The 21,674-nt window shown below is 51.1% G+C and overlaps 1 protein-coding gene across 9 annotated transcripts in view; it reads right to left on the bottom strand.

Moving 5' to 3' along the window:
• Positions 1 to 21,674, bottom strand: part of TPCN1 (two pore segment channel 1) — a 42,644-nt gene that overhangs the window by 19,511 nt on the left and 1,459 nt on the right. For 5 of the 9 annotated variants that reach the window (XM_083803422.1, XM_083803423.1, XM_083803419.1 and 2 more), the window contains 5 exons: positions 4,681 to 4,805; positions 2,479 to 2,655; positions 1,018 to 1,131; positions 642 to 772; positions 415 to 503 (listed from right to left, as the gene is read on the bottom strand). In XM_083803422.1, the coding sequence (XP_083659548.1) occupies positions 415 to 503; positions 642 to 772; positions 1,018 to 1,131; positions 2,479 to 2,655; positions 4,681 to 4,805 (636 nt within the window). Of the gene's footprint in view, positions 1 to 414; positions 504 to 641; positions 773 to 1,017; positions 1,132 to 2,478; positions 2,656 to 2,777; positions 4,621 to 4,680; positions 4,806 to 7,536; positions 8,022 to 18,250; positions 19,153 to 19,254; positions 21,662 to 21,674 lie in introns of those variants that run through there. The other 4 variants (XM_083803426.1, XM_083803425.1, XM_083803424.1 and 1 more) reach the window with 4 other exon arrangements.

Raw genomic sequence — 21,674 nt, 5'->3', positions numbered from 1 at the left:
GAAAACGGAGAGGAGAGGTGAGAAGACACGTGGAAAAGAACAAGTCTGTTTCAATTTCAAGCAGTGGTGACTAGTGTCTGTTCTCAAAGAGCGAAGTCACACAGCAACCAGAAAGCACCATGAAGAGAGGACCTGTAAGGCCTTGTCCATACGTGATTGCTAATGTGTCTCATCAAACTATCAAACTGGAAGAGGTCAAAAGGATCTTTGCTACAAAATCCAATACCCATCTCCTAGATGTTTTATCTCTATTTAATTCTGCCTTCCTGGTGACTGCGGGTGAAGTGGGATAAGTGGAAGATCCTGGCAGGGCCCTGAATCTGATCAGATTTATATTCGTTGTTCATGTCTGTGCTGCTTTTGGACAACTGGTTGAGAGCATCATAAATCCATATTTCCGTAAACACAACTCACCCAGGATGGCAAAGATCACCATGAAGAAAAGCAGGAGGAGAAGAATGTCAATAAACGGTGGGAGGGACTGGAAGATCTGTCGCAGGTTTCTGAAAAAGGAGAAAACATGGATAAACCACAACTTGCATACTCTCCTCCAGGTGGGAAGGGGAAAAAGCCAAAAGCGTGCTTTTCCTCCACCTATTCCTAGGTGTGACAGCAGAAGACCCAGCCAGCTGACCGCTCACCTTCTGACGGCGCCGCAGTAGCGGCAGTCCACCAGGAAGATGCAGCGCAGAGCTCTCGTTATGCGGACATGCGAGGTTTGGCGCACCAGCACCACGATGGCCTCGATGAACTGCACAAACAGCACGCAAGTCTGAAAAAAAAGAAAAAAAGGGGGTTAATGAGAGGCACAGCTGCGGTCTCCTTCGGGAAAGGCAAAGCTCTCACCAATCACCCATTTATTTGCGTCTCCCAGAGCTTAGGAACCTCACACGAACCATTTGGCTTTGGGACACGTGGCTAAGTGGTGCTGCTACAGCAAGCCCAGCAGTTACTGCAGTTCTCTGGTTCTCAGAGGTGCTGAGGGAGAAAACAAAGACGACCAGAGGGACAGCTTACCTTCACCATCGTCCTCTTGTGCCTAATGAAGGTGTGGAAGCCCAGCCACCTCATCTTCATGGAGAGCTCAAAGACCACCACCATTAACGCAAACAGCTCCAGGGTTGCGTGGACCTGTTAGGGCACAAAGCTTAAACCTGGGCTTCAGCCTACAAGCACATCCCAGGCCACGCTTCCACGCCTCCTTTTTCTAGCACCTGAGTTTGACAACAGTGTGAGCACAGCTCTGGGGCACATGGGGAAACCCAAAGCCGCTCTTAAAGCTAGCATGGCAATCTGCTTTCAAAGTCTGTACATTTATTGCTTTGTACTTCTGGTAAAGCTGGTAGAATATTCCTCTAGTCAGCATCAGCCCAGCATTTCCTAGAAAGCCACACAGCTTTTGGACTTAAAGACATAAAAAATGTATTCATACATTTGAAACAAAAGGGCAAGACACCAGCAACTCAAGCAGAAATGCTTTTTAAAAGTTTGGGACTGCAATTTTTTATTTATTTTTTAGTTTTTAAGTGAAATGCAGGAAGGAGAGCTGCTGGGCAGACTGAATTTACACGGAGAAGAGTTTTCTCTTGAAACAGGAGTTCTGGACAACCACAGAGAGTGTCCTGATCAAGCTCAGGAACAGAACACCAACTTCTGGCAGTGCTGATGGACCTCTTCTCTGCTGGAAGATGCAAAACTGGACTACGAAAACGCTATTTTCTTATGACCTCAGCATTAGTCATAGCTCAAAACCCAAATGCATTTAAGGAGCCCTGACTCATTTTGAGGAACGCTTTAACCCAAAGGCTGTCACAAACTCTTCTGCACCCTGCACTCCCAGCTCCAAAAGCAGGTGGAGGTTCTCTCACCAGCAGCGACAGCTCCTAGCGCTGTGCCTGACAGTGGCACCTGCTGGCTGGGGACCAACAACAGGACACATGACTGTTTGTGCATCCCTTACCTAAACCCACATTCTGCGAGGGTTAGACAAAACTTCACCTCACTCAAACATGTTAAAAAAAGTCCTCAAGACAGCAAGAGGACGGGATACAAGGTTTAGCAAACTGGTTCTCAGCTAGGGCCAGGTGTGTTCTAGGAAGCAGTGGTGCCACTGGGATAACAAACAGCAGCAACACGACAAGGACTGTAAAACCACCCTGTGAAAGCGCACAGATTTTGGAGCTATCTCAAGAAAAAGCAAAAGCCACACTTTTCTCCACAGTTACAAAATTTAAGACCTGCACAGACTAGATAACGTAACCGTGTCACTTTCACAGTTGGTCTATGCACATCAGGTTAAAAAAAAAAAACAAAAAGGATGTTTTGCTGGCTGGCATATCTGCTGTCAACCCATTTAGAGAACAAGCCAGATGGGTTTTTTCCTGCTACTGCTACCTCCTTCCTTTATGTCTGACTTTTTTCCTCCTACCCACCCCTGCAAAACAAGCAAACTTCTTTATTATGCCCCAAAGTACTTACGAAGATGCCAAGGCGGAGCATAGGAACAGCTGGCGCCTCGCACAGAGACAGCAACAGGAGCAGCAGTGCCGTGCTCAGCTCCATCAGGTAGAAAAGGTGATTGTGTGCAAAGAGGTAGGCAGCAAGTGCTTTGGCATTTTTGGGGTGAGTGAAGAACTTGTCGTTGTTTTCTCCTTCCTAGAGCAGAAGGAATAATAAGGAGAACAGCATTAGTGACTGTCAGTTCTGTACCTGAGTATTCCAACCAACGAACAGGCTTTTATAAGGACGGGATACAATTCCCAATGGGCTGTTCCCACCTCACAGCCTGACATTCATCTGGTTATTGAGGAATGAACTCCACACGCGTGGGGCATCCCCTTCTGTTTGTCAGCACATTTCAGTAATGAACTCGTTAATATCCACCAGCCCCTGCTTCAGAAGCCCTTGAGGTTTTCCAAAACGAGGAAGAGCCTTGAAGGAGTTTACAAAGGCAGGAGGAATCTTCAGTCGACATCCCAGCACAAACACTGCACCTCATCTGTTTGCAACCACTTCCATACGTTTGCAGCTCTCTTTGATTAAACTTCTCCAGGACAGAGCAGAAAAACACACAGATAAGCTCTGGGGCACCTGGCCGACAGTCGCTCCTCCTTATCTTGGCCTCGAAGAATGCCTGCGAGAAAACATGCTTGGGAGCCCTGGCAGCGAAGGCATGGAGCAGAGAGACAGACTCCATGAAAAATTAACAAGTCTCTACGCTGATTTATCATTTCCTCTTAGAGAGAGAGAGCTTAATTAATGTTAAAAGGTCAGATACTCCATCTTAACAGTTTGCCTTCAACTGATTTTAAACAGCTGCACCGTCGCTATTTTTAATTCTAGGACAAAGCTTAGCTCGAGGAGAGTTCGGAAAAGGTTTTTCGTGAGGAACCATCCAGCAGCTTCTTCTGTCTTGAGCCGATGGTTTAAGCAAGGGAAGCCACCCACAGGAGACTCGTTGGCTCTTGGAAAACGTCAAATGAGAACATTTTTCCCCAGCTGGGACACTCAGGCACACACACACTTTTCTGTTTGAATGACTATCTTTCCATCAAAGAAGAATCGCTGTAATTGCAAAATGGATAACGAGATCCACAAACAGGACCTCCTTTAAGAGGTGAAGCGTTCTCAAGACTAATTCAAAAGAGGGTTTCAAACGCGTCTCATTGAGGCGCCTCGCAGGCAAGCTCACACTCTGAGTAAGAACAAACAAACACTGCCAGGTCAGGGAGCCAGATTGCAGGCAGGACAAAACCCAGCAGCAAGCTCCATAAAACGCAAGCCCCCCCACTCAAAGGGAGAGCTAGCTTAGATCAGCAGGGCATTCTTATTCACGCCTGACAAAACACATTTGCAGAATGAAAAATAGTCTCAATTCTGCCTCTTGGTAGCCAAGCAATTCGAAACGTGGCTGGACAGCAAAGTCCTCGCATTCAGATAAGACGCTCTTGCCTCCAGCTACTGCTTCACATAAACAATCTGCACGCTCTTTAAGTTATGTCTACTTCGTTTCAAGGACATTGTCATTATGGCCATTGGTCAAGGCAGCAGCAAGACTAATCTGCATGTGAAGGGCCAAGCCTGCTGTGTGCATTACCATCAGACACTGCAGCAGCTCAATGAACCTTTGCAGAACATCTCCCATAATCGTGAGTTTAAACAAAAGCCCAGGAGGGGCTGGGGTTACCATTATCTTGTCCATGCTGCTCTAGCATAAGCTGAAGCATCAGCAAGGTCCAAGCCTCCCAGGTTTTAAAACGGCAGAGGAGCCACGACTGGCAGTCCCGTGGGGCAGGAGCAGGGTAGCTCTGGTAGCTAATGCATTACACCAGGCAGCAATATTATAAATATTATCATTTTCTTGTTCTAATAGGGGTGTTCCTATAACTCAAAGATGCACTGAACCTCTCCACTACAAAGTCCTCAGCATGGGGAGAAGATGGGTAGCCCCAGCTTGCTCAGTGCTTCCCAAACTACTTACCAGAGCCCATCTGAAGGCACTTGCATCTTCCTTCTCTTAAGATCCCTTTGCAAAGGACTGATTTTTTATTTTCATTTTTTAACCCCAGGACTGAAGCTCTTTGCTTCTCACAACCAAGAGCTATCATAGCTTCAGATGTCCCCTTTTTTTTTCATATTTTTTTTTTTTTTAAACACAATGCACTGAAGACCAGGGCTCACCTGGAGGTAGATTGCTGCCTCTTGGTAGTTCATTTCCCAGTTGTGGCGGGCAGAGCTTTGCTGCGCGCAGCAGTCCCCGGCAGCAGGGCTGGAGGCATCGTGGATAACGTCATAGCTACCTCCATCTGCATCGGGGCAACAGGAGAGAAAACGATTTACAACTAAGTGAGCTGAGATGGGTCAGGGAGCAGGCAAACAAGCCAGGCAGCGGGAGCAGGAACAGGCATCGAGAGGCAACGGAGCGCCCAAGGAACTGGCAGTGTGCACGCAGTGGTTGACCCTTCCCACGTAGGGGCTTTTAAGAGGCACACTCAGACTCAACACCTCAACACGGGAATGCTCCCAGAAGACCATCAAAGGGACAGGATCCCATTTAATGCAACAAGCAGGTCTCCTGCCTCGGGAGAGCCGTGCTGTCACGTCCCTAAAACACCACCACCAGTCAAACTGCAAAGAGGCAGCAAGCACTGAGGCTGCAGGGCGTACTAGCAGCAGTAGTACAATATTTCCAGGAGAAAAACCTCATTTTTCAGAGCTCTTCAGTCATTAAACAATGCACCTTTGCAACGCTTTTTGGTGCAGTTAAGCACCCATCTCCTTCTGATGAGAAGGAACAGCAAAGTTAATTTTCAGTCCGTATCCCACAGATTTACTTTGAGATGTCTCCGCCACCAGTAAAGCATTACAAAGCAATGCTTTACTGAACATCTGTACGAGGTTTCGTAACTAAAAATTCCATTTAAAAATACAACTCAGTCGCAAAAAGCAGCTCCCAAGCATAGCTACACACACAGATCACCCTTCCCATGGGAAAGCTGAGCAGGACACGTAAATAAGCTCCAGCACTCGCTCACGTGCATGTTCTACAGCCTCGGTGCTATTAAGACACACGGAAAATACATGAAGACCATCACTGTTCACAGAGAGATGCCATTTCTTCTTCTGGGATGGGAATTTGTGTTTTGCAGCTTCGATGACGAGCACTACGCAGACCCCGCAGAGGTGAGGCCGGCGCTGGAGCTCCCCGGAGCTCCCCTCGGTACCCAAACCACGCCGGGGTTCTCGCTCTCAGCAGGACTTCCCTCCTCCACGGCCCCGTTTTCCCCAGGAGGGCGCCTCTCAGATTGACCCTACCAGCGCAACAGTGCTGAATTCCCCCTTTCTACGAGCACAGACGCTGTGATGGAGCAGTTGGCTCTCTCTGTGCTGCTACGGGGTGGGGAAAAACGACAGTGAGTTTCTTTTCCTCTCCCACAACGGGATGCTGAGGATTTGCTGCACCTCTTCTCTATAACAAAACAGCCCTCATTAAACAAGGGTCAGGTTTTTCTGGAAAACCTCAGAGTGAAGAGGCCACGCCAGACCTCTGCACCCCTCGTAGCGGCTCCTGCAAGGTCAGCAGCCCCAGCACCGAGGCAGAGCCCCCGCTGCCTTTCCCACCCCCTAATCAAACTCAGACAGCACTTATCGGAGGTTTGTGAAAGCCTCCCAGGCTGCAGGCAGATTGCTGGAACCCTGCAGCATTCAGCCTGCTTCTCTTCGCTTCCCCCATACCTTTAAAAGACCTCTCCACGTTCGGCTGAATGTTTCGGTGGGGCCAATTGCTCCCCCAGACCCCATTCTGAAACCCTAAATGAGCACAGCTCTTAGAGGGGGGGAGTAAACACAGATGATGGAGCTTTTTCTTTATCCACAGAACTGGAACATCAGTCTTTGTCGTGGATTTGCTTTTTAACTGAAAGATACCAGCAAAGAAGGCAGAAGCTTTACACTGGGAGCTCTACAAAGTTCTTCAAAAGCGATTCTTTGCAGAGCTTTTACTGCGTGCACGCTCCAAAGAGAGGCTCCCTTGGACTGCAGCCTGACTGCAAACCCCTTTGTGGGAGGGATGCTTAACAGGGCGCTGGGAAGACCACGTACGGGCTCCACGAGGCTCCAGGCACCCCTCCAGCTGCTCCTTCAGCATTCGGTGGCTGGGGCACGGCCGCAGGGTTCCTCGCTCCGAACTGCACCGCCTGCTCCAGGTCCCTACGGGACTCAGCTCAACTCGAAGCACAGAGAGAGCGGAGAGAAAATCCCCGAGTCGCTCATCCCTCGCAATTCAGGAGATGGTGAAAAAGCAGAGAGCCAACACCTTGGCTACCCCAGCTCTTCTGGGGAAAGGGGACATGTTCAGGAGGTTGCCACCCTGGTTATTGGAGCACACTGAAACGTTTCAGGATGTCGAAACACGCCGGGCACAAACCAGCAAAGTTTTGCAGGGCTAAACAAGGCACCAGAACACTGCTCCTACCCAAAGACACTGAACTACCTTTAAACTTGAATTCTTTCCCACAGACAAACCTCTCTCCATAAAGGCCCAACTCAGGGAAAAGCTACGCCGCAGTAAAAAAGAGAGAACATCTCCCTGCCTTTCACAGCCAGCTCACAGCTGAAGCAGAAAGGATGTGCCAGGGAGATCAAGCCTGCGAACAGCTCTCAGAGACACAAGAAGTAACTCCAGAAACCCCGCTATTTGCCTCCTGCCTGCCCCAGGCATCATCTTTCCAGGCACAGACAGCAGAAACGTTGCAGCGCAGAGCTGCGTTTCGTGGCTGGGCTCCTTCCCCACCAGGTACCAGAAGGCTGATCTAGCGTCCCCGAGGCAACGGCATCATCTGGGTAATAAATAATAATAATAATAATAAAAAAACCAAACAACAACAACCGACTTGAGCAGCGTCTCTCTGCCTGCTCGCTTGGCAGCCCTCCAGCCGGCTAATTTCCTCAGCTGCTCCCACGCTAACAATGACACAGAGTAATGCCAGCCCCGCTCCGCTTCGGCTCGTGCCGCAGCGCGTCCCTGGCGGCGGTTACCGTCGGTGGGGAGCTCGATGAGGTAGGAGGATCTCTCCACGGGACTCCCGCGGTCCTCCAAGTAGATGGCAGGAGGCTCTCTCCACCGCATGGCAGCCGGCGCTGCCTCCCCGAGTCGCTCCCCGGTTGCTCAGGGCAGAGCCACGCGCAGGAGGGTTTCCTCCGAGCTCCGCGGGGCCGCGCGCATCTTCCCCTTCCCGCTGAGGAAGGCGGCTCGGAGCTCGGCTGAATCGCTTCCCTCTCGCCGTCCCGCAGGCAGGATGCTGGAAGGTTTTGCTGGCGGGCAAAACTGCTTTTAAGAATGAGTGTGGTTGGAGAGCAAGGCTCGGCGCGCCACGCTCTCCTGTCCTGGCACAGAGCAGGGTTTGCTCCCCAGGGAACGCGAGGAACCGAAGGGAGAGGAGCCAGAGTCCCGCTGTGACTAGTCAGCACATCTCCCCCCACCTCCCTCAGCAAAAAAAAAAAAAAAAAAAAAAAAAGAAGAAGAAAATAAAACATTTGCCAAGTTCACGGTACAAGGGGCGTGACGGAGCAAGCGGACGGGGCTGCTCACAGATGGCAGAGCTTCCTTCCACACTTGTGTAACTTATCCCAGACGTTCCCCGAGAAGGGAAAAAGGGAGGGGGGAAAAAAAAGGAGGAAAAAAAAAAAAGAAAAAAGCAAAACCAGCTGGCTGCTTACACAAGGCATCCGGAATGATACTGCCGGGACTGCAACGTTTCCATTCAGTGCAGCAGAGCATGCTCCTGTGTAAATAGTTTCCATATGTCATCATTACAATAAAAAACAAAAAGGAAGAAAGAGAAGGAACATAAACTCTCCAGAGCCCAAACCTCTCCCTTTGCAAAACAAATTCCCTGCTTCGGGGAAGGAAAAACTCCGAGGGCTGAGAGGGAGGGAAGCAAGGAACCAGGGAGAAACTCAAGTCTATTTGGATATTCACTGTTTGATCTTTGTTACCTGAGTTTAATAACTTTTAAATCCACCTGGAAGCCTGCTAGGAGTTCAGGGAGTTACAAACCAACTCCACGGGGCAGCCCCACGCGTGCCTCGGGGCTCCCCCAGGCTGGCTCTCATCACCCTGTGCCGCAGCTGTTCTGCTTTCTAGCAAGCACAGACTTTTTATGGCGTTACCCTGAAACAGGCTTAGATGTTGCTAATGAGACTCCAAAGCCATGTGTCTGTGCCAGATTAAGGGGGGGGTTCTCCTAGAAGGCTACGGAGGCCTACCCGTGATGGCAGGACACCACAGGCTGCAGGGAAGGCAGCCCAAGGGACAGAACTGAACAGAAATGTTCTCATAGCTCAACACGCCGCTCGTACAGCTCACACATCACGTGCACGCTCCACGTAAGCCAGCAAAACGAACGGTGCTGGCGTTAGGGGTTGCAGACACGAGTAATATCTCCCAGACACGAGTAATATCTCCCTTAGAGGCAAATAAAGGCAGGCAGAGGACACAGGACTGAGGTGCGAGGACACAACTTCGCTCACACCGCCTTAAGAGGTCATTCCTTCTTCGTTAAGCATAACCTGGCACCAACTTGGCCTTTTGTTTCCTTCTTGCAACCATGTTTGTGAGAAGTGCTGCCCTGCATTTACCCCTCTCCAGGAAGGAACAAGCCTTGCGGTTATTATTCCTTCCTTGGGAAGAGGCAGGACCTCTGTCGAGAGGCACTTGCCAGCCACCTCGTCTCAGGGGAGCAGCGTCTCCCTGTCGGGGCTGGGTGCAGTTCCAGCAGTGCCTGCTGCTCAAGGCAAGTCAGACTTCCCCCAGCTGAGCAAATATTTCACGCCTCCAGATGTGCAACCTGGCCTTAACGGCACGAGCATTGTGGGTCTAACCCCAGCAGGGAGAGCACGAAGCAGTCTACGTCGCATTTTCTCACTGCGGCACTCAGCCACTTGACCGGTGCCCTTTCTTTCCAGACTCTACCACGCCACCTCTGTTTCTTACGCCACCCACTCCGACTGCATTCATGTCCGGGTACCCAAACTCGGCTGGCCGCAGGCTTTCAGCTGCAGAGAAGTGTAAGCAGGCGCCCAGCAGCATGGGGCACGTGCCCGTGGAGGATGGAGGACGGCATTTGGTGCCTCCAAAGGCTCCCAGAAGTGCTCCTCTCCTGGGAACTCCCCAGCAGCTGAGCCGTGCAGCGGGTGCCACTGCAGAAGATGCAGCTGTGAAAAACCACGGAAAGAAGGGAGAGGGCTGCCCTTCCCTGCACGAGCTCCTTCAGCCCCAAAGCCAAGATTTTGACAGCACACAGGCCAGACAAATCCCCACAGCAGCTGTGGCCTGGAAGCAGCCAGACCCTGAAGAGGCACCGAGCACGCTGGCATCGCATCGGCACCAACGACGGCGTTTCCCTCTCCACGCGTTGACGTGCCACGGAGCTTCACCTCCGGCGGATTTATCGCTCCGCTTCCCTCCGGTGCCATTGATAAGCAACTGCTCCTTTTATTCTCAAGTGCCGAGGCGTGAGCACGCACGCATTTGTCTCGTCAAGGCCAGGCTCACCTACCCGGGAGGGGAAAAAAAAAAAAAAAGCTGGAAGCCGCCTGGAAAGCACAGCTGGTTTGGCACCGAGCCACGCAGCTCGGAGGTGAGAGACAGGCAGCGAGCTCAGCGCCCTCCGTGTGCCACTGCCAAGGGAGGTGATGCAGGACCCAGCCTTTAGGTCCAGAATATCCCAGCACCCAGCCAGGGGATGGGATGGGGACGATGCCAAGGGACAGGGATGATGCCACGGGATGGGGACGACACTTGCAGAGGCAACGGCATCGGGGCTCTTTGTCTTGCTGCACTCTTGCAGCCTTCACCAGCTGAGAACCTCAAACAAACAAAGCCACGTCGGCTTCCCATTTAGCACAGGAAAGTTTTTCCAAAATATGGATGTTGCCACTTCCTCTTAGCAGTACGAGACGATTTGAGCCTCCCGTCTTCACTTTTATTTGAGACTCCTGTTAGTTCCTGCAGCACGCACACGAGCTCGCTTCCCGCTGTCATCCAGCACGCTACAGGGAGCTGGATCCGCAGGAAGGATGAGCAGATGTCCCCCAGCATGGTAAGCCACTTTTTATACATTATTGCCTCTTACCAATTGTGCTGCCTATCTCCTTATACTGAATACAACTTAAACCCTGCATTGTTTAGGGGACTGCTGCATCCTTGCTAACGTCTGCACCGCGCACACTTAAAAGCACCGAGGCACCAGCGACGCACAATGACTGAAGAGCTAAAGCATTGTCGGAAACTGTTTTGTCTCAGCAGAAGCAGTGCCTCCAGTCAGCTCTTGCTCCGAGCGGGTCAGAGCCCGAATTTAGCTAGCTGCTTGTTCTGCCGCTCGCTACGCGACGCGATGATTCACACCGGCATTCGCTTCCTGCACCACCCTGCTGGGGACAGAGAGACAGTCGTAAGGAAGAGAAAAAAAAAAGATAAAATAGTGGGAGGCTTCAGAGAAAACAGGGATGAGAATAATTCATGGGCTTCATGAGAAAGTCCATGGGCTATAAGGAGGGAGCAGAACCAGGCACCTGCACGATCTGGGAACGTAAAACAAAGGAGCTCCTGCTTCTTTTAACGCAGGTCCCAAGCATTTTTAATCAGCAAAACTCACGTAAGAGGAAAGGTTGCATTAGGAAGACATAGTTAAGAGTTAAGAACCTCGCTTTTGTGTTCAGCCCAGTTGCTGCTGCTTTCATATCCTCTATTTGTGAACTTAACAACTGAACCTTTCCACCACAAAAAGGAGAAGTCAGAGCCACAACAGAAGGATCACCTACAGGCTTGTAGTATCCATCCTTTTAGCAGCTAACACGCTCTGTAATTCTGTCGGTCCCATCGTATCACAGCGACAAGGGCTCTACAGATACAGAGACACGGTTCTGTAACTGGAATTAAACATCTGAGCATTGAAACAACTCACTTCGAATGGAAAAACAGCTGGGAACACTACGCTTTTTGTTGACCCCAGCAAAAAAAGAGGCAAGCTCTGCCTGTGACTCATGAGAAAGGCCAGACATGAGATGTACGCACCCGGTTATGATCCACAGCTTTTAGGGAAGTAACCGAAAGGGAAAGAGACAACATCGGAATCCCTCGGATAGGGCATTTCTTTAACACATCCTGCTACACGAAGGAATTTCCTCTTTTTGTTCCAGAAAGGGAAACGCATGCCTCACGGCTTTAACATGCCAGAGATCTGCTCCAGCACCACGTCAGCATTTCCAGGGCGCGTTCCTCGTTTCAATTCTCCAAAGCGGAGCTTTTGCGTTCTCCCGATGCACTTTGGAAAGACGTTTGATGAAGCTGCAGCCTGGCCTTTTTAAGGGAAGCAGCACTCTGCCAGGTCCAGCTTCCAGTTTTTTCCACCAGCGGCTCTCTGAGGCAGCCGCGATACCAGCAGTGGGAAGCAGAGAAGCTCCTTGCTTACATGAGACCAGCACTACTCCGAGCAACCAACCTGCATGGCCGCGGTTCGCTCCCGTAGCAGCAGTTCTCATAATTCCTCCAAAATCAGCCAGCCTCTGCACGACTCAACAAACACATCCACCTACAGTACCATGATGGAGAGCAAAGCCTTGTTAAACTCCGGCCAGCTCCTTTACAGAGGAGGATGAGACCCTGGATGAAACAGGTACTGAAACTACAGGATTTACCTAGGTAAAGACCCACCTGCTGCTCATCCACCGCCTCCGCCGGTCCTCGCAGCCCTACCACGCGTTGCCTCCCGCAGCCAGCGCTGGAGCGGAGCTAGGATGGAGTCAGCCAAGGCTGCTAATGAGGCACCTAATTACCTGACCTTTCCACCCCGAGGAGAGAGGGGTAGCAAGAAAACGAGTAAAAATAAGGTTTCATGGCAAAACTCGGACGCCTTACCGGTGCGGGCTGAGATCAGAGGGAGCTGTTTGTACGGTGCAGCAGGGAGAGGTACGCAGTTATGTTTCGTGGTGTTAGCATAAGGCTCCACAGCGCTTCTTCTGAAATACAACACTGCCACATCTCTGCTGTCTCTCAGGGTGCCTCAGCCAGGGAACGGCAGCTGCCGGCAGCAGAGGAAGATGCTGTAAAGGCATGGGGGAAACCCCAGCCCCAGTGCTGTCTTAAAAGGAAGCATTAAGAAAGAGAAGATGCCAGCATATTCTATGGAAAGCGCTGCTGGCAGGAACTGGATAGGGCACGTGTAATAGCTGGGGAGGAAGGGAAGAGCACTGGAAGCCCAGCACATGTGGATGCGTTGGTTATTCAAGCCAGCACGGATGCAAACATCACCTGCCTACCCCGATCTTACTCTTGTTTGAAGGACGAAGGAACATACACGAGGGCTGCCCGTCAGGCAGCTCACAGAGCAGCTGGCTGCACAGCCTCCATTCGTATTGCTCACATCCTCCATCTAAACACACCAGGCACACCACTGCCAGGACGTATCTTTCCAGAATACCATCAGCCTACCTTGTAACCTCACGAGATAAATAAATGCATGACTTTGGGTTCGTCTGATGCTCTTGTCCATAAGCCTGACATTAAAAAACCTGCCCTTAAATTACAGATTTCAGGACAGCTGCTTCTGGTCTCCCATTATTTTGCCTGGGAACCTGTGGCTGACCGACCTGCCATCGCCATCCTGCTGGTCACCTTTTGGGGCTGCAACAAAGTCCCTGTCCCAGCAACATGCAGACTGCTACACCTGTAGCCTTAAGGGGAAAAAAAAATACATCTGCTGACTTTTAAATGCCCCACTTAGGGATCAGCTCAGTGCTCTGAAGCCTCCCCCTTCGCAACCAGCAGAGTTGAGGCCCTTCCACCAGCCTTGGTCACTTCTTTCCCCCATCCCTCACCCCGCTGTAAGATGCCTGCGTGCATTTACTTCGCCCAGCAGGACCCACGGGGTCTCTTGCTCGCACCTCCAGCAGCTCAGGAAAAGCAGAGCACTTCATACTACCTGAGGGCAGCAAGGCAGAGAGAGGAGTTCCAGCAAGCCTGGCTAAACAGCGATCCCCCTTGCACCAGGAAAATCAAGCAGCTGTGCAAGGAAGAGCAGCATTTTCCCATCTCCGCAGGGACTCGCAGCTAGCGAGCTAGCTACACAACCAGCTGGGCACAGCCGGGTTGTGTTGTAGGACCACCACGCTGAAGAGAGGTCATCCACGGCCCTCGCGCCTCCGAGCAGGCGCCGATCCCTCCGTGCGGGGTGGCCATGCCACAGGAAAAGGGGACGGGCTGCAGAAGGGCTGCACTAAGGCTGAGACCTCTGCCCTGCACACCTCCTTCAGAGCCCCATCGCTGCAGTGAGTGGCCTGAAAGCACCAGCTGTAGAGGATGGCATCCCCTTCCTCCTCTGCCTGCATCTGATCCTACTGCTAGTGACACAGGACTGTTAACGACACAAACAACTCACCGGTAAGGTCTGACCCAGGGATTTCAGTGCAGGGTTGCTCACTTAGCCCTACACCTCTCCACTCAGTTAACCAAGAGCAGGAACGTGTCTGTGTATTCTAGTGAAATCCTTCAGCGGGCTACGTCGCTTCTGCACGACAAACTTCCAAACCTGCTGAGGATGGCAGAAGCGTTCCAAAAAAATATGGCTACAGCTGGAATAAGAGACAGATGAGACGTGCCCAGATGACAGTATCTGCTACACGACTGCCTGCCACACACGTACGTGAGCAGCTCGTGTGTCCAGCCCCGTAATATCAGAAGGTTTAACATGGCAGCGCGCGGGGATGCATCCTAAATTTTCATCCCCTATGTAAGCACGAAAAGAAAAGCTTTTTGTCCCAGGCGGAAAGCCAGATCACGATGAAAAGAAAACCAGCGCTGGGTAGGAGCTCCAAACCCCCACGCTACGATTCAAAGCACAGCAGTCTGTCCTCGTCGTCCTCCGGATCCTCCATCGTTGCTGCGGCAGACCAACACACACACACACACACTCACACACCTTTTCTGCCTCCCTCTCTCCCAGCTGAGGCCAGCAGCAGCAGCACAGGTGCAGGAGCTCCCTGCTGAACGGCTCGCGAGAAGCAGATGGCTGCAAGCCTAAAGCTGCTCCGGCAGCTCCCTGTAAAGAAAGCAGCCACGCAGAAGTCAGGCAGAGCCTCGACATGCAAAAAGCAATTATGCCAAAGACACGGGGAGAGCCCTGCAAGGTCCAGATCAAAAGCCAGGGACGCTGGAGACGAGAAAGGCCCATCAAATTCAGCGCACTTTTCCCAGCTTCAGGATCAGAAATGGAGCGTTCTGCCTCATAAATTCTACTTCCAGCAAATTCGAGCTTAAATCCCCTGAAGGCAATAAGGAAGAGGCAATCAACAACAACTCTAACCACTTCACAGATGCTCCTGTTTAGTTTATACAGCACTTCTTACAGCATTCAAATGGGTAAAATGGGATTTCAACGCAGGGGGGCTGACGGCAGCAGGCAGGATTCCTCGGTGAAGATACCAAGGGCAAAGGAAGTTCTGAGCAGCATCACATCGGTTATGATGAGTGAACTCAGCGTGCTCAGCCTCTGCTCATTTCAATCTGCCAGTAAGCGAGCTTGGCTGAACCGAACATCCTGCATCGACAGTGCCTTAAAAATCCACAGGAATCGTAAAAATGAGGGGGGGAAAAAAAAAACAAAAAAAAAACAAAACCACGAACAAACTGATGCGTTCCCTGGGAAGCCATGAAAAAACTAATCGCCGTTTGCTTCCAACTGCTGTTCCGCTTCCTGAGCCAAATGTTCCCAAGTCAGCTGAGGAGTGACCGGCTAGAGCTGGAAAGTGGTCGCTTTCAAACCGCAGCCTGAACACTCCCGGGCTCCTTAACAGCTTTTATAGCCCCGGGACCACCTGCTCGAGAAGCGGAGCCCTGCGAGGCCGCGGCACGCGGTCTCCCACCTAGAGGGATCAGCCTGGGGGGACAACGCGCAGCCTGGCCTGCTTTTCCGCTCCCCCACCCGAAAGAGGAGAGCCGCAGGCAGGGAAGATACGCACCACGGGCTGCCTCCCTCTAAGCCTCAAGGTCGTTAGCTCGGTCTGCACAAAAGGAGCGCGAGGAAGCTGCCAGGCGCCTCGCCCCGCTCTGCGGCATCCTCCCTAACTTACAGCAAACCTGCATGAAAGATGGGATCCGTCGCTCGTGCTCTGGGAGATGACAAAGGAGAGGGAACCGTTTGACTCCGGGATCATGGAACGCTAACCCAAGTCTCCTTTACCTTGTAGACGCTTTTGCTTGCTCAGATTTGAACAGCGTGGGGCATTCAGGACGAAATCATTATTTTTTTTTTATTATTTTTTTTTTTACTGCGCGAAAGAGTCAACAGTGCAGGGATTCTGTTTGACAAAGCATCCTACTGTGAAGCACACAATGTGCGCATTGTGCAAACTGATCTCCTGCAGGGCTAAGAAAACAAGGCAGGCTCAAAAAAAAAAAGTAATACACGCGCTAACTGCGGCTCACAATACCTCCTGGTACTCTCCTCCGCTCGTGGCTTCTCTTCGGGAGGTACCACATTTCCAGAGTCACGTTGAGAATCTCTCGATAAAAACTCCTTTGTGAGGCCTGGACAACGCCGAGCGCTGTTTCTCTTCAATCAGAGATACCAGCTCTGCCTCTCGTTACAGTATTTTAAGCAGAGCCAAGGCATCCTGCCTTAAACCCTGAATTCTCGGTGTAAATGAGATTCCAGGGGATGTGTATTTGGAACTTCCCAGCAGATACACATTTTTCCGCTGTTTCCAGCATGGTATCGCAAGATACTCAGCATCTCTTGAAAACTTGCCTCCTTCCTCTGAGTTCACAGAGCTCATCACCCGGGGAAATGGATTGTACCGAAGGAGAAAACAATAATCTCCTTACGTTTCGGGTGTTCATTTCTCTTTCCAATATTTTCACCCCTCGCTCATCTCGGAGGCAGTTTTGCTTCGCTTTGCTTGCTTAAAACATTCATTACAAGTCATCTAGGCCAGCAAAGGATTAGAGGAGCACTGGCAGAAGTTGCAAAAACGCAAGGTTGTTAGGTTGGAGCAGAGACTTTCAGGGGCATAAACAACAGCTCAGCACCGAACTTGTGCTTCAGAAGAAAATAATTCCCCTGTACGTAAATTTTGAAGCAGGCACACGCCATGAAAAACAAAGCACGCACAGAAATGTAAACCAGGAGCTCTTACCACGTAGCCTACCTGCAAATTTCCACAAGAGGCATAACCTACACTTTCCAGACGAGACGCGTTGACCACGGCGACGTTAACTGACTTACCCTAGGAGCAGATTCAGCAGCAGAACCAGGTCGCTTCCAAACGTGAGGTCCCAGTCCTGTGCCCTGGCCACGCTTCACCTCTAACGCAGCAGCTGAAGTGCTGCTGCCGGAACTAATTAAAGGCCAATCAGTAGAACCAGGAGCCACGACGAGAGGAAGATATCCTGCGTAGCATCCAAGAAGGCGACCAGATAACCCAAAGGCTGTCTGAGAGCCTGGCTGCCAAAGATCTCGGGATTTGCCAGGTCCGCTGCAGGCACTCGTTTGTTTTGTCGTCCCCTATTTCTCCGCACCAATTAGCTACAGCGCTTCCCCAGCGTTATTAGTGCTCAGCCCACACAACCAGCTTCTGGGTACTCACTTTCATACACAGGGATTACAGATCCCAGAGGACTTATTAAATCCACTAGGTATCCGACATGTAAAACACTTCAAAAGGTGGCAAAGTCAGAAGGCGTTCACGATTACGGTGGCTCCTTGAGAAGCAGAGCTGCTGAGGGTCCGTGCGGTCACCGCATCGCCCCCAAAGCCAAGGATTTACTCTCTGCCCATTCCCTCAGCCCACCAGACCACGTGCAGTTGGTTTACACCTGAAATCTCTCCCCTCCTCTCGCTGCACCTAAAGCAACAGGAGGAGGAAGGCAGCGGGGGTGTCTGAGGAGGGACTCACTGAGCAGAAGGGCTGAAGCTGCGGGCTATGGGGACAGACTCGGTCTCCTTTCGCTGCTGCTACAGCCACGTTCTGGAACCAGATCCAGCACAGAAGAGAACCGTGTCCCTTCAGGTTGCATCGATTACTGGAGAAATCAAAATCCAGGCTGCTCACGGGTCTCAAAAGAAGGCTAGCTGTCCCCGATCCTGCGCCACTCCTGCAGGCCTGTGCCTACCTGTGGATCAGTAAGCGGTATACTGAAAAGAAAGACGAGACACCCAACTAATGGCACAGACTCCGTGTTCCAGAACGCCACAAGGGCTCCCACCGGCCGATTATGAGCAGAAGAGCGTTGCCAAAAGCCTCTTCCCTCACTCCATCCAGGAGCAGGGCCAAGGTGCAGAACCAAGACCGTCCTTCACAGCGCCCCGAAGGCACCACGCTCCACTGCAGAGCGGTGCTCACCGGCCAGCAGCATGCTTGCCTTGGCCAAATTCAGACCCTCCAGCCTCACCCGCAGCGAAGTGCCGGCTCCTTTACGTGCTCTGGGCCACCTTCTCCTCCGCAGCAGTGCACGGGCACAGAGGCACGTTCCTCGACAGCTCCCTGCTTGCCACCCAAGAGGGCAGGCTGGCTCTAGTCCTCCTGAAAACTGGCTCGTTGGGCAGCGGGCACCGAGGCGGCAGAGGCCCACCTCACCGCTCAGAGTTACACCTTCCTGTTTTCCAACAACCCTTCCAGAAAACATCGCCCCTGGCTGTCGCAGCCGCCCCCCCCCGCACCTCCCCAGGCACACACAGTAATTCTTTTTTATTACCTCAATAGCAGATGCAGTTGCTTTCCTGTAAGAACCCAGAGTTTAAAGACGACTTCTTCCACTTGCCATAATCCATTGTGCGGGAGAAACAGACAGACAATATTACATTGTTCCCCGCACAACGCCTGGAGCTGTACTTTCTGCTCTGAGCACACTGAGACTCCACTTGAGGCTACAGCAATTTCCACGCAGGGGGCAGAGGGGGATCTTCTACCTGATCTAATACAGGGTAAATCAATGTGCTCTCATTTATTGCTTATAATTCCCATCAGCTCGAGGAGAGGCACTGTCCTAGAGCTTCAAGGCTATCCCCGCTGGCATTGTGCAGGAAAACACGCCTCGCTCGTGGAGGTATTTTGAGATCCCCGTTTGAATACACCCTAGGAGCTCAGCAAGGCCAGGGACCGCTCAGCCCGGGCTGCCTCTCACCCTTTTCAGTACACGACTTTGGGCAAGGTCACGCAACGACTGCAGCCCTGGTTTTGCCTCCTGTAAGATCCAGAATTAGTCACTCGCCTCGGATAAGCGTTGGGAAGCTTAACGAGAGCGCGTCCAGATTCCCCGATAAGACGTAGCAGGGAAGGGCAGCGTCGTGCTAATTAGCGCGAGCCACGGATTCGAGTGATGACAGCGCTCCTCTCCGCCTCCTCCAGCTGCTGGAGCTCGTGCAAGAATGACCCAGCACCGCAATCCTTCACGCTGCATTCAGAGAACCGCCTGCACCACAGGGACCACGTTTTTCTGGACGTGAGCTGAATTCCAGCCAACTTTGCAGGATTCTGACCTTTCGGGGCGGCTGAAGAGACGTGCACCCCAGCACAGAACAAGGAAGGCAGAGCTTTAATATTCCTCCCCATGCAAGTACTTGCTTCCATTAAGGGCTTAAGAGGTGCATGATTAGGGAGATTAATTTTTGCAAGTGGACATTTTCTTTAAGAACGTAATTTTCCACACGGTTTTCTCATTTAGCTCCCTTTTACTCTAATCCCAAAGCAATCACTTACCCAAAAGAGAACTTTTCGGCGAGATTCTAAAAGGAACACACTCTCGCAATTTAAGCCATTCTTTTTACATCAGCAACAGGCTTGTTTTCAGAAACCCGGGCACTGCTTACTCCAATCTGCCTGCACTTCCAGACAACCAACACCGAGAGTCCCCAACTACAAACTCATTCGTCCAAGGACCGGTTGCACAACCTGCGTCACGGATCAAGTTAAAAAAAAAGGAAAAAGAAGAAAGAAAAGGCACAAGAAGTTCCTTTAAAAAAAAAAAAAACAACACGGGGTGAGAGCCAATATACTGGAACTACACCCAGAGCTTACTAAGAGATGGCTGAGACAGCCCGGAACATGGATTAAAATTCGGAGAGGTAAATGACACAGCAGCACAGGACAGGACAGCGACTTGATTATCAACCTCTGACACGTCATTTAGCCCAAGGGTGGTTACACCCACTTTGTCTTACCTATCGTCTGCTTCCCAGGTGGCACTAAGGGTATTTCGACAGCCGGTATCTGGGGACAAACCTGAACAAACGCACGGTGTTCAACCTGCCACCGAGTCCCCAGGAGCCTGTGGCCAGGCACAGGCACGCCGTTCCTCCGAATTCTGCTCGAATAATCTGTTATCAGAGCTCAGGAATAAGGAAAACAAAACAAGAAGCACACAGCCCCCTGACCTTCCCTGTCGCCATGCCCTCATCACCCTACCAGGCTCTCCCTCTCCTGAAAATAAGGCTTCTCACACACTTTTCCCTGGCAAAGACAGGCCTTTGAATAAGAATGCAAAACTGTACGCTTTTTTAACGTCACTTCTCTGCATTTCACAGTAGATTATCTTTGCAGGCAAGGAATAAAGCTAGAGCACGCGTCATGTTTTTTAAACAAGCTTAATTTTGCCAGTGATGGCCTAAGTCTGCTCACTGCCTAATTTAAGCTTCCCGCTTCCCGGCGATAAACGTGCCTTTCAAGTTGCTCATGCTACCCTTCCTCCCTTAATCTCTCATCCCCTCTTGCAGTACCACCGGCTTCAGAAGGCTCCCCATGATTCAGTGTCGCTTGCACAGAATAGGCTTTATATTTTTCCCAGCAAATGCAACTTTAACAGGGATTAAAACATAGCAAAAGAACAGCTCTGCAACACCGAGACACTCTGTTCAAAGCACATCAGCAAACGGATTCTCAAAAACTACACACCAATCTCCTAAAAAGCACAAAATCAGTCCCTCCACAACCTCCCTGTATTTCAAGGGAAGCAAATTTTGGAATATTTTTAATACGTTCATTCTCAAACCCATGCTTAAACACCATCACGTTGGCTTTAACCAGATGATAAACCCATATACTTCTTCTTTACAGGCACAGGAGGTGGGTGGGCCAAAAGGCAAGAGAGGAGAGATTAAAATTAGTCACAAAAAAGCCTATAACAGGACGAAGGAAGCTGTCTCTCTTCTATTTAAGTTACAAATCGAGAGCTAAACTTCAAGAAAAACAGATGCAATAGAGCAGCAACGCAGCAGAGCTTAGGGAAAGTCATCTGGGCAATTTAGCCAGGGATCTGTGTGGCAGGGGCAGGAGAGGAGAAGTTGTGACTGCCAGAAACGAGCCACCAGCTCAGGAAGTCAGAGGAGGAGAAAATTAAGGGAACCTGTATCATTGCAAGAGAGATACCAAGTGACAGAATCGCGGAGGAGGTATGGATCGGAGCTATAATGCAGCAAAGAGGGGCCAGGAACTTATTAATATGTCGGAAATTTTAGGCTTGAACAGAGCGTGAACAGGACGACCAGACGGGTGCAGGTGCACACACCTGCAATGTCAGGTGGAAGTCAGAGAGATGCACCAAACAATATCGCTAAAATACATTTGGTGAGGTGTAACAACAACAACAAAACCTCACTGCACGCTGAAGCACAGGTGAAGCTGCGCTGCTGAGAAGTTCGCCCTCTCCCAGGGCTCACAGGACGGCTCCGTCCCACCGAGTGCCTGGGGTTTACAGGAGCATGGATACATTGCCTGAAGTACTCCTGATTCTTTGGTAAGGTTACAGTGAGGATTTAAAGGGATTTACCAGCATGTATACCTTTTGTTACAGCAAAAAATCAGATTGTGGGCTACAAATAGGCAAATAACAGTTGTGAAAGCCAGCACAGTGGGGCCAAGGAAAGGAGAAGCCCTGGGGCAATGCACAGGAAGGGAGAGCCGGGGGTAAGGACAGCGATGCCACAGGTCATTATGCAGAAATCAGAGAGAAGAGTTAAAAAAGGCACAGAGCAGTGCCTCCGGTGTGCTCCACCCCACCTGGGGGCTACCAGCAAGCAACACAACCACCACCCCGGTCTGGTTTCCTCGGGCAGCCGCCGGGACGTCGAGGGACAGCTCCAGGAATTCCAGGTTCTGGCAGGCACGGGGAAGAGCAGCGCTGC

This window comes from Anser anser, assembly GCF_964211835.1.
Source record: "Anser anser genome assembly, chromosome: 18".
NCBI classification, from domain to species: Eukaryota; Metazoa; Chordata; class Aves; order Anseriformes; family Anatidae; genus Anser; species Anser anser.
The sequence above is the reverse complement of the archived record's forward strand: the minus strand, read 5'-3'. Positions and strand labels throughout refer to the sequence as shown.